The sequence below is a fragment of the Nakaseomyces bracarensis genome (genome assembly GCF_045282275.1).
Source record: "Nakaseomyces bracarensis strain CBM3 chromosome Unknown Scaff13_0, whole genome shotgun sequence".
Classification (NCBI taxonomy): Eukaryota; Fungi; Ascomycota; class Saccharomycetes; order Saccharomycetales; family Saccharomycetaceae; genus Nakaseomyces; species Nakaseomyces bracarensis.
The window spans coordinates 364,228-378,587 of NW_027263959.1; the positions used below are offsets into that span (position 1 = coordinate 364,228).

General features: G+C 34.9%; 5 protein-coding genes across 5 annotated transcripts; 1 reads left to right on the forward strand and 4 right to left on the reverse strand.

Annotated features, from left to right (window-relative positions):
- Positions 1 to 574: 574 nt before the first annotated feature.
- On the forward strand, positions 575 to 1,541 carry RPL33A (60S ribosomal protein eL33; the record flags this gene model as incomplete). The annotated part of the gene is made up of 2 exons (XM_071054342.1): positions 575 to 593; positions 1,237 to 1,541. 2 exons carry the CDS (start codon positions 575 to 577, stop codon positions 1,539 to 1,541), a joined length of 324 nt encoding a protein of 107 aa, XP_070909035.1.
- A 640-nt stretch (positions 1,542 to 2,181) lies between these two features.
- Positions 2,182 to 4,515, reverse strand: FRK1 (protein kinase FRK1; the record flags this gene model as incomplete). Its single annotated transcript, XM_071054343.1, has 1 exon — positions 2,182 to 4,515. The coding sequence occupies one exon, from the start codon at positions 4,513 to 4,515 to the stop codon at positions 2,182 to 2,184; it is 2,334 nt and encodes a 777-aa protein (XP_070909036.1).
- Positions 4,516 to 6,618: 2,103 nt separating this feature from the next.
- On the reverse strand, positions 6,619 to 7,983 carry UME1 (Ume1p; the record flags this gene model as incomplete). Its single annotated transcript, XM_071054344.1, has 1 exon — positions 6,619 to 7,983. The coding sequence occupies one exon, from the start codon at positions 7,981 to 7,983 to the stop codon at positions 6,619 to 6,621; it is 1,365 nt and encodes a 454-aa protein (XP_070909037.1).
- Positions 7,984 to 8,421: 438 nt separating this feature from the next.
- SPP1 (Spp1p) lies at positions 8,422 to 9,504 on the reverse strand (the record flags this gene model as incomplete). The annotated part of the gene is made up of 1 exon (XM_071054345.1): positions 8,422 to 9,504. The coding sequence occupies one exon, from the start codon at positions 9,502 to 9,504 to the stop codon at positions 8,422 to 8,424; it is 1,083 nt and encodes a 360-aa protein (XP_070909038.1).
- Positions 9,505 to 9,837: 333 nt separating this feature from the next.
- On the reverse strand, positions 9,838 to 13,371 carry GIP3 (protein phosphatase regulator GIP3; the record flags this gene model as incomplete). Its single annotated transcript, XM_071054346.1, has 1 exon — positions 9,838 to 13,371. The coding sequence occupies one exon, from the start codon at positions 13,369 to 13,371 to the stop codon at positions 9,838 to 9,840; it is 3,534 nt and encodes a 1,177-aa protein (XP_070909039.1).
- Between the last annotated feature and the right edge of the window lie 989 nt (positions 13,372 to 14,360).

The window sequence follows — 14,360 nt, forward strand, 5'->3', positions numbered from 1 at the left end:
TCATTGCGCGTGTAATAGAGTAGTCATTTGTAGTAGACAAGTAGGGTGGACCCTCTGTTTGCAAAACAATGGTTTTACCCGACTGTTTGGTGTTGGGGAGTGTTTGTGAAGGGGCGGACAGTGGGGTAGAGCCAGAAACTCTGGGCTGGGAGAGAGACAATCACTACCAACCTGAGATGGCAAACCCACACCGTCTCTGCCTATGGCACACCAACTAACACTACTCTATCTCTCTATCGTCTCTGGGTCCTGCCTAGAGGTTAGGGAAAGCAAAAACTCCTTTCCCATCTTCCAACACCGCCTTCTCCAGTGTGGGTGTGTGTGTGTGTGTGTGATGCTTGGGAGGCAGGCAGCGACTGGCTTAGAGCTCGGTATCAAGTCTCACAATGAGAGGGCAACCGGCTTACAGGACACAAACACGAAGACCGAATTGTAATTCCACGCTACTCAATCTTTTTGTTCAGAGAAAAAGAATACCTCTAGAAATATATTAGCGGTTAAAGAGAGAGTTATCCTAATTTTTGAACTATCTTGGTGTAAATAACAAAACAATCGAACCCCAATATTGCTAAAAATGGCTGAATCTCATAGATGTATGTTTTAATTTAAGAATGATATTAGAAAAATGGTTATTGTACAAACAAGAAAAACTGAATTAAGTCGAAGTTGAGATAGAGAAATTGGAATACTATTGAACACTACAGTAATATGATTATACAGTGGTGAAAAATGATTTCTCTTGGAAGAAAACCGCCGACTAAAAGAAAGATAATGGACTTTTTAAAAAAAATTTGTGATTGATGTTTTCCCTGGTTTTGATAGTGGCGATATCTTCAAGAAATATGGAATATAGAGAATAGAACGACTTTGATTTATGAACTTCTGAATACAAAACCAACTATTACTGTTGAATATGGAATTATAATACTAACATAAACTATTTTAATTTTTTTCTGAAATAATAACCTTTTTTTTTTGAATACTTGATTACCATTGCTGTTGAATTGTTTAAAATCTCATATTTTTTGTTGGATTACTAATAGACTATAAACTTTCCCTGAAAATTTTAGTGGCCAAAATACTTGAAGGAATAAAGCCAAGAGATTAACCTCATTCAGAAAAAGAGAAAAGGAGGAGAGCATGAGATATTTAATATTTGAAAGCTGGTAAAAGGAATGTTCGAACAAAAAAAGAAATAAAATGGAAAAAAAAAATTGAAATAACTATTTTTTACAGTGTACGTCAAAGGTAAGCACTTGTCCTACCAAAGATCCAAGAGCGTCAACAACCCAAACGTCTCTTTGGTTCAAATCGAAGGTGTCGCTAACCCACAAGAAGCTCAATTCTACTTGGGTAAGCGTGTCGCTTACGTCTACAGAGCTTCCAAGGAAGTTAGAGGTTCTAAGATCAGAGTCATGTGGGGTAAGATCACCAGAACTCACGGTAACTCCGGTGTCGTTAGAGCTAAGTTCAGAAACAACTTGCCAGCCAAGACTTTCGGTGCTTCCGTCAGAATCTTCTTGTACCCATCTAACATTTAAAGCGCATGCTCTGTATAAGACTGTTTTATTATTATTCTAAGTATAGCTTTAAACTAATGCAATATACATTTTAATATAAAAATCATTTAAAAATTTTACCTAACAAAATATAGATACCTTACTGATTATTTTTTATCGGTATACATATAATCCTAAGAGCAAATATATGGTATGATTCATTCGGTTTAGTCGTCTAGCACTCCGTAAGATATTATAACGAATTCATTTGGAGTCATTGTTGCCTCTTTTAAGAACATTGAAGTTAGATATTCATCAAGGTTTCCAAGTACATAATTGACAGATGCTTTTGTATAATTGTATCATTATGTCAAGTAAATTATTTAGTTTTTCAAATACAGTTTATTGTTTATTTAGTATATCTATACCTATAAAATAAAAGTATAATATAACTACCCTATAAAGTAAAAAATGGTACGTCACAAAACAAAAGAGAAAATCTATTAGTAATTGATTCATTGTCTACAGAATACAAAATAATTGATTACATCACAAGTCGTAAAATATTAAGTCAGTAATTAAGTGTGATAATGATTAAAAATGTCAAGCATAAAAAATGCTTTATAAAACCAGGATTTGATGAACATCCTGACATGTGAGTAAAAAAAAAAAAAAAGATTGATTATACCTTCATACTGCGTCTCTTAAAGAAATCAAAAACCCTTTTGGCTGTAGAAGTCCGTTTTTCTTCATTAGATAGCATCAGGGTATTTCTTTTATTGAGGTTTGAATTATCCTTTTGATTTTGTACATCAGGTTTAATGGGTCTAAGATATCTTTTGTCAAATGCATCAGAATGAAATCCAGCTCTCCTGTGAGGAGCCAATTTTTTATTGTGATTGGAACTAGTGCTCCGTTGTTGCATTATATCAGTATTCTTAACCGGAGAGGAAGTTCCAGAGTTGGCATGACTTGAAACTTCTAGCGGTGTATCTCTATGAGTTTCATTTGAAGAAACTTCGGCTTCTTCCGTTGTAATTGATGACTCCTTGGTATCAACATGAGTATTAGTTTCCGCCTCCTCAACTAAGGTTCCAAAAATTAAATCACTTATAATCCCGCTATATCTATAACTATGCCTCCTAGGTCTATGTTCAACGTCATAAATATGCTCATGTATCCTTTTTGATAATGATTCTGAGCTGTCTGTTGACTGTATCAAATCAGCAGATGCGACTTTTAAGTCCAATAACGGTTTACTAACAGTGAATGAACGACGAGGAAGAATTTTGGGAGAGCTACCAGCTGAAGACGTAGGAGATTTTGTTGTGTCAGGTTGCAATGATGGTGGAGAGTCAAAGATATGAGATTCTGAACTAATAGACGCTTGATGTGATGATGCCGTGCTGTTGTCCCTTATCATTAGCCCGTATATATTAGAAGTTGAGTTATTAAAATGCGATGAGGTTGGTTGAAATGAAGTTGGTCTAGGCTTTCGAACAGTATTCTTCGATGTTAGCTTTTGCTTTCCACTAACTATGATATTTGGCGATGGAGCTACTATCATGTTATTCAACTCTGGCTTAATTTCGTTAGAACCTCTACTGCTTGTACTTTCGGATCTGATAACTTTGATTTCAGGGCTCTCATAATTCTTCAAATATTCTTTATCAGCAGCATCAACAACAGCCTGTAGAGCTAATGATGCTGCAGAATTACTTCTGTTATGTCCCTTCCTATGCATTGGTGAATAACGTGTTTCGGAAACAACAGAAGATGGCTTGGTCAAGATATGAGACTGGAATTCCTTTGGTGGAGCCGGTAGTGATACTAATGCAGAATCGATGATCAACGAGTCCCGCTTATTGTCTCTAGAACAACTCGAATGATTCGAGTAATTAGAGTTAGGTCTTATATTAGAACGAACACGATTAGATGGGTTCCTGTAGATGTTTTTCGTATTTGAAATTTTATCCCACTCTTCTGGAGTTATGGAAAGAAATGTGCTTTGTGACTGTAACCATTGATGTTTGGCTATCATTCTTATGCTAATTCTTTTTTTAGCATCTATAACTAAAATCCTTCTTAACAAGTCTCTGGGAACAGGTGATATGTACTCAGGGAATTTCAAGGGAGAGTTAATAATATAATCATATAACCGACTTATGTCATGACCATCCGGATTTTTCTCATCATCATCCCACGGTAAATATCCTGCTAACATAGCAAATAAAATGACACCACATGACCATGTATCCGCTTTTCTAGCATCATAAGGTCTACTTGATATTACTAGTTCTGGTGCAGCATAGCATGGTGATCCACATGAAGTCTTCATTAAACCATTTTGTCGTACGAATTCATTTACGAAACCAAAGTCGGTAATAATTAGATTCTCTTCATTGTCCAGCAACAAGTTTTCTAATTTCAGGTCTCTATGTACCAATCCTTTGGAATGAATATAATGTACAGCACTAATTAGCTGTGAAAATAAGCGGCACGCCGTTTGCTCTTTTAGTCTTCTCTTCTTTTGAATATATTTATAAAATTCACCGCCTGAGGCATATTCTAATACGATCCCGATATATTTTGAGTTCTGTAAAACCTCTTCAAGTTTTACTATATTTGGGTGTGATAAATGTTTTAATGCATTAATTTCCCTGTAGATTTTCGTTTCTTTTGTTGGGTCATTGTTGATAAAATTTCTTTTAATTAACTTTATAGCAACTTGCTTGGATACTTTTAGATCATTAGGGTTGATGGATAAGTCCTGCTTATCGTATTTTGAGTTAGAAACTGTAGATGGTTTAGACCATGCTAACTTCACTTTACCAAATTCACCTTCACCTATGGTTGCACCTATGATATAAGGACCAAAGGTTACGTGTTTTCTAGGTCTTATTGTGCTAGCTGAAATTGCCGATGTCGGCCTCGTTTGGTTATCATCTTTCAAATTCGGTTGATGGTAGTTCAGGCTTCCACCACCGTAATATGTATGACGTTTATAGGATGTCATGAATAACTTTGATTTTAGACACTCTCTAGTATGATATATGTGTTCGACAATCCTTTCTTGCTATTACTATTGTAATAATATATGATTGGTATACTCCAGTTCTTTCCTAAATTAAATAAAATCGTCTTTATAAGTATAGAAACCTCGAATGTTAAAAACGAAGAGAAACTTATACTTTGTATCTGTCAGTCAAAGACAATAACAAAAAAAACAAACGTTAATAAAACAAAGGAATACCAGGAAAAGTTGATTGAGATGTACCTAATAAAGAACAATGATTGAAGACAACAAGGGGCAGCTTTATTGGAGAGTATTATCCAGAAAGTTCAGTATTTTTTTCCTTTTAGTGTATGTGTATTAATGCTTTATAAAGAAATGTAGTAGTTTTTATTCTTTTTATAAATGGACAATGTAAACAATACGGAGAAAGTCAATATCTCATCGATTACCTGCCGATAGATAATTGGACTTTCAGAACAATTAGGGCTTTCCTATCTTAATATTAATGAATTTCTAAGTATAGTTATGCAGAGAAATATTAAAAAAAAAAAAATTAGAAGCTCCTCACGGTATTGGTTATGCCCTTTGTTCCCAATACTTGAACTCTAAGTGAGAATCCCCGTTTATTCAATATATTGCCTTTTTTCTTTTTAATTGGGCCTTGTTTACTTTTTTTGTTTGATTACAGTTTTCCCAAACAGGTAAGATTCACGATTCGTAGTTTTTTTTTTATCTCACTGGATGAAAAAAAAAAAAGTCTTCTATTTAGAATAAAAAAGAAATTTATATGCCAGTCTGCTATATTATATATACGATATATTTATTAATTCACTTAATATTCTTTAAGTTATACGTGAGAAGAATATTTTCAGTATTTGCTACTATATATATGTAAGTCTTTGATCTAAATAGACTGATATAATATTGTAAAATAGAGATTACGTATCTATCTCTCTGTGTAAATCCTTTCAAAGTTCTTGCAATAACCAATAAGTAAATAAAAAAAAAGAATTATGACGTATCGTTATCGTGTTTCTGCCTCACCTTCAAAAGCTGCTGGCCCACCATCCCTCTACACTACCACCTGTTTTCTCTCTTCCCCCATTGTTCTCACAATATCGTTGCAGGCACTCCAAAAAAAAACCTTTCAGGGTTATCTTCCATTTTTTTTAAAGAAATTTCCGAATCGGGAAATGGAGAAACGCACGCCATCCCATCTTCTTTGCTAACCTAAAAATAGTAGATGAGTATGTAGGACCCCTTCTATTTTTAGTCATAACCTACTGTGGTGGCGTTTTATGTCTTGTCTACGTACGGCATTTTCTACCATTACATTGAACTGTAAAGTGGATTTCTAATTTTTTTTGACACATTTTCTTTTCTGCAGGTGGTGGAGTTCTTCGTTTTTTTTGAAGTCAAATTCTCTTGCCTATGCTTTGTTCTAAGAGAATAAGGTACGCAAAAAGAAAACCGTAAATCTTAAAATAATCTTTTGATTGGAAATGACGTCATTGTGGGGGGGTAGAGAGTAGTGAGAGAGATGGCTTGTGAGTTACAGGCATTTTAGTAAATTAGGTTATGTTAGTATCATATGTTACTTTTTTTTATTTTCTAATTGAATAGTATATTCTTATGGAATGGGGTTTTCTGTAATGCAGATTAATTTTTTTGTTTTGGACCTATATTCATACTTTTTTTTATGATACATCACGGATAAAGGGTGGGAAGTAATAGTTTATCAAGTAAGTAAGGATAATAAATTTCTTCTCCGGAAGGTTTGTTTTTTGAAGCAATATTTACATCAGATACATATATCCACACAAAATAATAAACCAAACATAACGCACTGTCCAAGTTTATATAGCTTATATATTAATATTATATCTAATAATATATTGATTGTAAGAACTGGATGAGTCAAATAATATTCTCTAAAATTGATAATTATTAGCAAATTATATAATTAATTAAGATATTATAACCAAAATGAAAGAAAAATAATACAATTTAATATTGATTAGTCGAGGACAATATTTTGAATAGTAGGAGAATGAAAAAGAGATACGTAAATAAAAGCAATTGAAAAATACTAACGTTCATATATTAATCCTTTGATTCCTCAGGTTCAGGAATGGCACCAGTAAAAGGCTTATATACCGTTACCAAACCATCTGTATCTATGGTACCAATTAAACCTTCGATTAGAGGATGATTGGCAACACTGTTCTTCTTTGTACTCCTTCCAAGATGTCTCCTAGAACCACCGGTATGATAAAAAACTAGGGATTCTGTTTGTATTTCTTCCATGTCAACTGAGTAGGATTCATCTTGGTTATCTAAGTCATCTGCTAATTCGTTTACACGCTGGAAGAAAGTACTGATATCCCAATGATAAACACTCCCAGAGTATCCTACTGTAATCAGTTCTGAAGGTGATGTAGCAGAGAAATCAACAGAAGATACTGGCTCTTCTACATAGTTATTTAGACCAAAAATCGATTCCAACTTGGTCTCTTTAGCATTCACAGCTTTACTCGATATTGTCCTAATATCCCAAAACTTCAGTTGACCAGAGGTATTCGCAGTTACCAACAACGTATCGATATATGGCGAAAAATCAAACGATAGTATCTTTTCATCAGGTAAAAACCATATTATGTTACTTGGGTTTCTAACATCGTAGAAACTTAATTTTCCTTCATTATCAGTAAATGCAAATATATTCTCTGTGTAAAATCTGATACAATGCACACTTCTAACATCAGTCAACTCAAAATTTTGAATAACTTTGCCCATATCATTTTCATTATTAGAGATTAGTCTCACATTAACTTTCGAATCATCAGTCGTAAATTGACTGGCAATAATCATATCACCAGTGTCCGAAACATCAAAATCCAAGTCAACTTTAGCCAATGCTTCGGTTATGCTATTTTCACTAGTCTCGACAATAGCAGGGATCACATTTTGCCCACTTTCTACGATACAAATAGGTGACTCGGTCCCTTCACGAAACCAAACAAGAGCTCCACTATCTAACATGGCTATTACACTACCTTCCTTTGCAATCCTTAGTTTGTGTATCCTTCTATCAGCAGATACCCTCCATTTTGGAGTTAGCTCCGATTTTTGGATTTTCTCAATAATACCATCATATTGAGGCATAGGGAGCTTCTCGCTCGAAAGTTCTTTACTTATATGTAAACCGAGCGGGATCTCACATTCAATCTCATAAATCTCGTTGTCAAGACTATAGAATAAAAACACTGACAGTACTCCACGCATCTTGTTTGGCACCACCTTGTTGGAAAACGTCATACACCTAGGCCTATCCTTCTTTAGCCCTTTTTCGGAAACCAAATACTTAGGTTTAACACTAAATATATGCTGGTATAGCAGTGGGACAGTCTTCTTCCAGATTTTGAACTCCTCATTACGGAGCTTGTTTGTCGCTATATCTCCAGTCATTGACGTCGGTAGCGTTTCACTTTAGTAGTTAATTTTAGTTTTTAGTAGAGTAAAAGTATACCCAAATCAGTAAAATAAATAATAATCACCTTATAAAAACAAAGAAATCGAATATTTCGTATATTTTTGTCACCTCCCCTTCCAATTCTATATGAGCATCTCTAAAAAATGCATTATATATATTTTTCAATTTTTTTTTCCTTCAATGAATGGGAAATTGGGCCTAACAAACCGAGAAAATACAACCAACTAGCTGATCCCTAGAAATAGACGTAGCACATACTAAAAGAATATAAAAGTCATACTTCAGGGTAACTTACATATCATTGAGACCAACCTAGGAATTTATTAATATTTTGCATACATTCACACAATATTGGGTTTTCTACAATATTGCAAATCAAATATATATATATTAGATTACCATAACTATGCCCTTCAAGCCTTCGTTTTCAACAGTTGCTCGAAATAGTTGATATTTAGTTGTCGTTTCCTGGTTGCTATCGATAGCTCTAGTCGTTTCAGATATGCCTCTTGTGACATAATTTGCCTTGAGTACTTCTCAGACGACATTATCGCCCAATCTGAATGCTTATTACACCTCATTTTCACACAAACATCCTGAATCTTGTTGTTTTCTGATAACTCTGTCATATTTTTGGTATATTGCTCTACGAATGTCGCAGGCTCACAAGGCACTGTCATAATATTTTTACAGTATCCACATATACTTTTCCTAACCTTCTTCTTTGTAGATTTCTTCTTCTTCCTTTTGCCTTTATTATTTGCTACTTCTTCTACTGCCGGATTTACATTATCCAACGAGTTTATCAGTTCATTAACTTTATCAATCCACTCAAGGTAAGAGTCTAGCTGTCTTAGTTTTTCTCTCATTTCAGGTATCTTCTCGTTCTCAATCTCTTTGTGTGTATTCATCAAGTCATTGTAGCATTTATCATTGGCAATAATAGTGTCATAGAGATGGGAATTCTCATCAACTCTCTGGATATCCTGATCAATATATGATTTAGAGCCAAAAATCTTCAACCGTGTCAAATCTCTATCAGTCGAATCTAATATTTGGCCTATCAACTGTTTGTCATTCTCTCCAGAGTATTTAAAAGTACTATTGGATTTAATCTGTATGCGCTCCAATAGACCTTGCATATACATTTTCCCGTGTTCTTCCGTGCAATATTTACTGTTAGCTGCACACGGATCATAACATTCCGGTACTCTGCACTTTCTTTTCCACATAGACCTTGGATACTCACCATTTTCCTTGGGACCAGGCCCAGTAATGCCGGCAGCGCAATATGGACATATAAACGACTCCACCAAGTGTCTATAATTCTCAGAGAGCTTCATACACCTGAAATGAAACCAATCATCACACCCGTCGCAACCTACCATAAGTTCACCATTATCAGGTTTCTTGCATATACAGTATACCTCTTCTCCGGTAATTGCGTCATGTTTGCGACTAGAATACGGTGGACACCATTCCGGGAGGTAAGACATTTTGTAGGTTCAGCGTTATACTAATCTATCTAGAAAAAATCTTAACAAGTTCAAAAACAGCGTATCTCTTCATCATTTATGCAAATTTAGAAGGCATCTCATTTATTAATATATTAGATTTTGTTTAATTTTTCTTTAAGTACGCGACAATGGCAATTCTTAACAAAAAAAAGAAAAATAATTTTTAGTTGATGTTAAAATTAATGTTTTAATCTATAAATCATAATAAAAAGGTTAAAATAATATATCGTTGTATAATATGTCTATAAAAATAATACTCGTTATGTTACAGTAAGTGAGAAGTAATGCGAGAAAATAGTTTCTTTATTTTTGTTAACCAATAACTTTCTTAGTATCACGATTGATCAAAGCTTGATTAATTAGTTTTTCATAAATATCTTTAACAGCACCTTCAAAATGAGCCTTTTCACTTTCAGTCAGATCTTCTTGAATCTCAGGGCCATCATATTCATTTTGTTTTAATATATTGTAAAGACTCTCTACATCACAACAATGATGATCGTTAATTTTTTGAATCAACTCTTCAATTGTGTTCACACCTTTGGCTTTTATAATAGCCGCTCTCAGTTCAGGTCCAGATGGTAGTTTAGTCATAATCTGTTTATCCTTACCACCAATAGAGGGGACCGTGGTTGGTGCAGTATCAATAGAGCTATCAGTTTCTTCCGTAGGATATTCAGTATCTGGGTACAGGGACTTTTGTTGCTGGACATAGAAACCCCACTTATGCAACTCACCTTCTTCTTCTTCTTGTTTTTTACTAGCAACAGATGTTGTTGATGATCTTCTAGAGAAAACAGGTCTACCAGTCAAAGTATCTATAGTTTTTCCAGACTCTGTAGCCATTAAATGGGGTCTTAATGAGAGAGCTTCTGTCTCTGGGGGATTTACATCTTCTCCGGAAGCCATATGAGCTTCTTCCACAAAATGTTTCAAATTTGGGTGAGCATTGACATGATCACTCGAATCTGCCTTCTTTTCACCGTCACCAAGTACTTCAGATAGATTAGGCATATTACCAAATATATCCAAAATATGCATTAGGTTTTTCTCTAATAGAATCAACCGCAATAGATTCTCCTTTTCTTGTAAAGGTAATTCACCAGATTTCCTCTTTTCAAATAAAGCATCAATGGTTTCCTGAACATTATAATGAATTTTATGCAATTTTTGAACGTACTTTTTCAATAAATAACGTTTTGTGACATCCTTTTCATCAACAAATTCTTTAGTATTCAACTTGGTTAGTCTCTCTAGAACATCTTTAGCAGTTATAGAGACTAAACTACCATCAAAAAGTAATTCATCTTGGGTATCTAATTCGTCCAATTGAAAAGATGAGTCCATAGTTCTTCTCATATTTCTCATTAAACACAATGCCAGCCTGGATTGAACTTCTTCAGATATAGAAGTATAATCAATATCCAACCCGACCAAATTAGGTGAATCTCTTGCGAATGCATATAGGGTGGCAGAAAAGTTGTTCTTTGAAAAGACCTTACCTGCAGCAGTCATGTCTTCATTTGAATTGATTATTTCTGATTCACCAATAGGCAGTGGTTCAGTTTCTGATAACATGGACACATGTATCAATCCGGTACACTTAGACAGCAGGTTACAAACCACAGTCATTTCCTTATATGTCATATTCTCATTATCAAGATGTAGTCTCTTTAGTTGAGGAAATCTTGGTAAATATTTGTACATGTAAGGTAAAATGGCTGGGAAAACTTGCGGCAAGTTACTGATATCGAGGAATTGCAAATTAGGAAGCCTTGAGAGGCCTTTTAACAATAATGCCATATGATTAATATTTTGAATATTAGTAGAGTTTAGAGTGAAATATTGTAAATTCGGATAAGCCAGTGAAGATAACTTACTTAGCATTGGCTTGACTAAGTTTGATAAGTCGTTATATGCGAAATCGACACCCAATACGTTGAATCCGGACATCCATTCGAAAATGAATTTGAAGTGATCAATACTTGTGATTGCCTTGTTTGCATTAGCCAGCCCCAGTCTAACACCGTTTTCCAAGTTATTTTGCGTTGCAAACGAGACTAAAAAGTTCTGGAAATCAAGTAAAGGAATATTATCAAAATTTACACCATTAATCAAAATTTCCTCAATAGGTTTCAAAGTTTCTGAACGTCTTTGAAGTGTCATTGATAGTAAATCCCAATCCATACCAGATCTGACCAAGGAAGGATCCATTTCGGGTCTAATCCTAGTTTGAGATATATCTATCTTTATCACTGATTTGGAAGTAAGCAAAAATTTACACAGTAGCTTCCAACAATATTCATCCATGTTAACATTTCTCAAACTTATCTTTTCCAACACGGAAGAACTTGCTAAAGAAGATAATAATGTTCTAAACATTTCAGAGCTCAAATTAACATTGTCAAAAACAACAGTTTGGATTGGTACAATTGAGATAAAATCACAAAAGGATAAGACATCGATCAATGTCGGCTTAGGGTTTAAGAATTTCAAAGTTTGCAATGGGGCCGTCTTATCCTTTACCTGTTTCAAAGTGGACGGAATAGGAAGAATTTCTCTAAGATGACAACATCTAGTGTAAATAACATCCAATGTAATTTCTTTATTAGTATCAAGGTCCAGATCATCTTCCTGAAAATGGTGTTCATGCATGTGAATAGGTAAATCAATACCTGTCTTATTTAATTTTTCCGATAATTCTGTATTGATTTCAACATCATTTGTTGCAGCTTTCTTGGAATCCAAAGATGAGGTTAAGTTTAATAGAAAACTAGGAGCACCAGGAACAGCAAAATTTGAAACTTCATTCGCAATCCTTCTAGCGGCAAAATGTGCCTCCTGTTGATGTTTTTCGGCTTCCTTCATCATTGCGTTATGGATCTCTAGTGCTCTCTTATATTCTTGTGACTCCTTAGTGTAAATTGGCGAGTTACTGCCCTTTTGAGCACTGGTTATACCAACAGAAATTGCTGGCAAGTCGCTTACCATATCTTCTGGAATCAATATATTACCTTGTCTTGGAGATCTTGATGGGAGTTGCTGTGGTGGATCTGAATCGAATTTGTCTACCGCAAATGTGACTCTCTTCAAAGAGATCTTAGATAGGTCTTTTGGATGGCTGCGACGATCACGACGATGCGCCGATGTTATTGAAGCTGATGAAGATGACAATTGTTTCTTTGGAGTCTCCGGTTCACTTCTTGGTGAACTCACTTTCGGAATACTCAAAGACCGCCGTATAGATGAGGATACCGTAGCAGTACTTGGAGCGGTACTACTTGCAGGAGATGTCGGTGTGGCAATAACGTCAGCAATACCTGAAACCATCGAGACAGCTGCATTAGTAGAGACAGAGAGAGGGTTCTTCTCCTTTTGTTGAGATTGGGAAGAGGACCTGCTCCTTCCGAACAAAGAACCAAAAATAGATCTCTTCTGTTTCGCACCGTTCAACGAAGAACTCCTCTTAACTTCTTTAGTCTTTTGTTGTTGTCCTTCTTCTTCTTCTTCTTCTTGCTCTTGCTCTTCTTCTTCTTGCTCTCGTTGTTGTTCTAGTACTTCTCCATTTAAACTTCTCGTCTGTGAAAGTGGAGCCATCTTCGTCGACCTTTCATCATTATCATTGTCGTCTATCGCTGAGGAGGACATCACATCATTGATATCAGCAAATATACCACTATGCGAAAGAGACGCATTAGATATCGAATGAGACCGACTACGCTTATCAGTACTATTACTCCCACTCCTACTCGCTCTAGGAACCTCCACCCGCTTCTTCTTCTTCCTACTATGCCTAGTACCCTTATACAACCACTCTACGGGAACATCCACATCATTGACAACCATTGTTTTACTTCTTTTCTTGTATGGTCTTCAGTATGTTCAAAAAAATAATAATTTTTTTTTTTTTATAGATAATTTAGCCGCCGACGTTTTCCTTCCCCCTCTCTCTCTCTCTCTCTAGTAAAACTTTTTTTTTTTTTTTTTTATATAATATAGGGCCACTCTTACCGTTATCCGTAATAAGCTTGTGCGCGAATATTTTTTCTTTGTTTTAGAAAATTTTTTCTCTGTTTTCTGTCTTTGTTTAAGAATTTTATTTTTTATTTTTGTTTTGCTTGCTTTATCTGCCGTGCTTTCTTCTTTCTTTTTTTTTGTTGTTGCTGTTCCGTGGAGATTTACACTACGTCATTGAATTTTTTTTTTACCTCTTTCCTTTCTTTTTTGGTGTGCGGGTAACACTCTATTTTTTTTTTCTAAAAATCCGAGATCTCGGAATTTTTTTTTTTTTTACCTGTCTTGGTCTAGAGGTTCTAAAAGCCTATCTTAGACACGTGCAATTACTCGTTTGGAGGTAGGGGTCCAGAACCTGTGGTATGGTCTTTGGTAATCAAAGCTTTTTCTGTGTGTTGTCTAGTTATTTTTCATTTTGATGTCACTGCTACGTTATGGTTTTTCCCCCTCCGGTTCCGGGGCGGGGAGGTGAGGAAGAAGTATAAGAAGCATTACAAAAATTCACAAGTCACAGAAGTATCAGCACAGGTTTAAAAGTAAAAGGGTGCAAATTTTTGGGGGTTTCGTTTTGCAGAAATAGAGCTAGAGCTAGAGAGATAAAGGAAGTGAGGAAGTTGGATCTAAAGCTATTTTTTTTCTATTAATTGTACAGTGTGTTTAGTGAGGAGTTAAAGAAACCTTATAGTGGGACGGAACGGGGATAACAGAAATTTTTTTTTTATTTTATACCAAGAGTAATAATTTATATATAACGAAGAGAGAAAGAGAGAGCTGACTTTTGTTTTAGGAGAAGTAAGATTCGTTTTATTATTATTTAATCT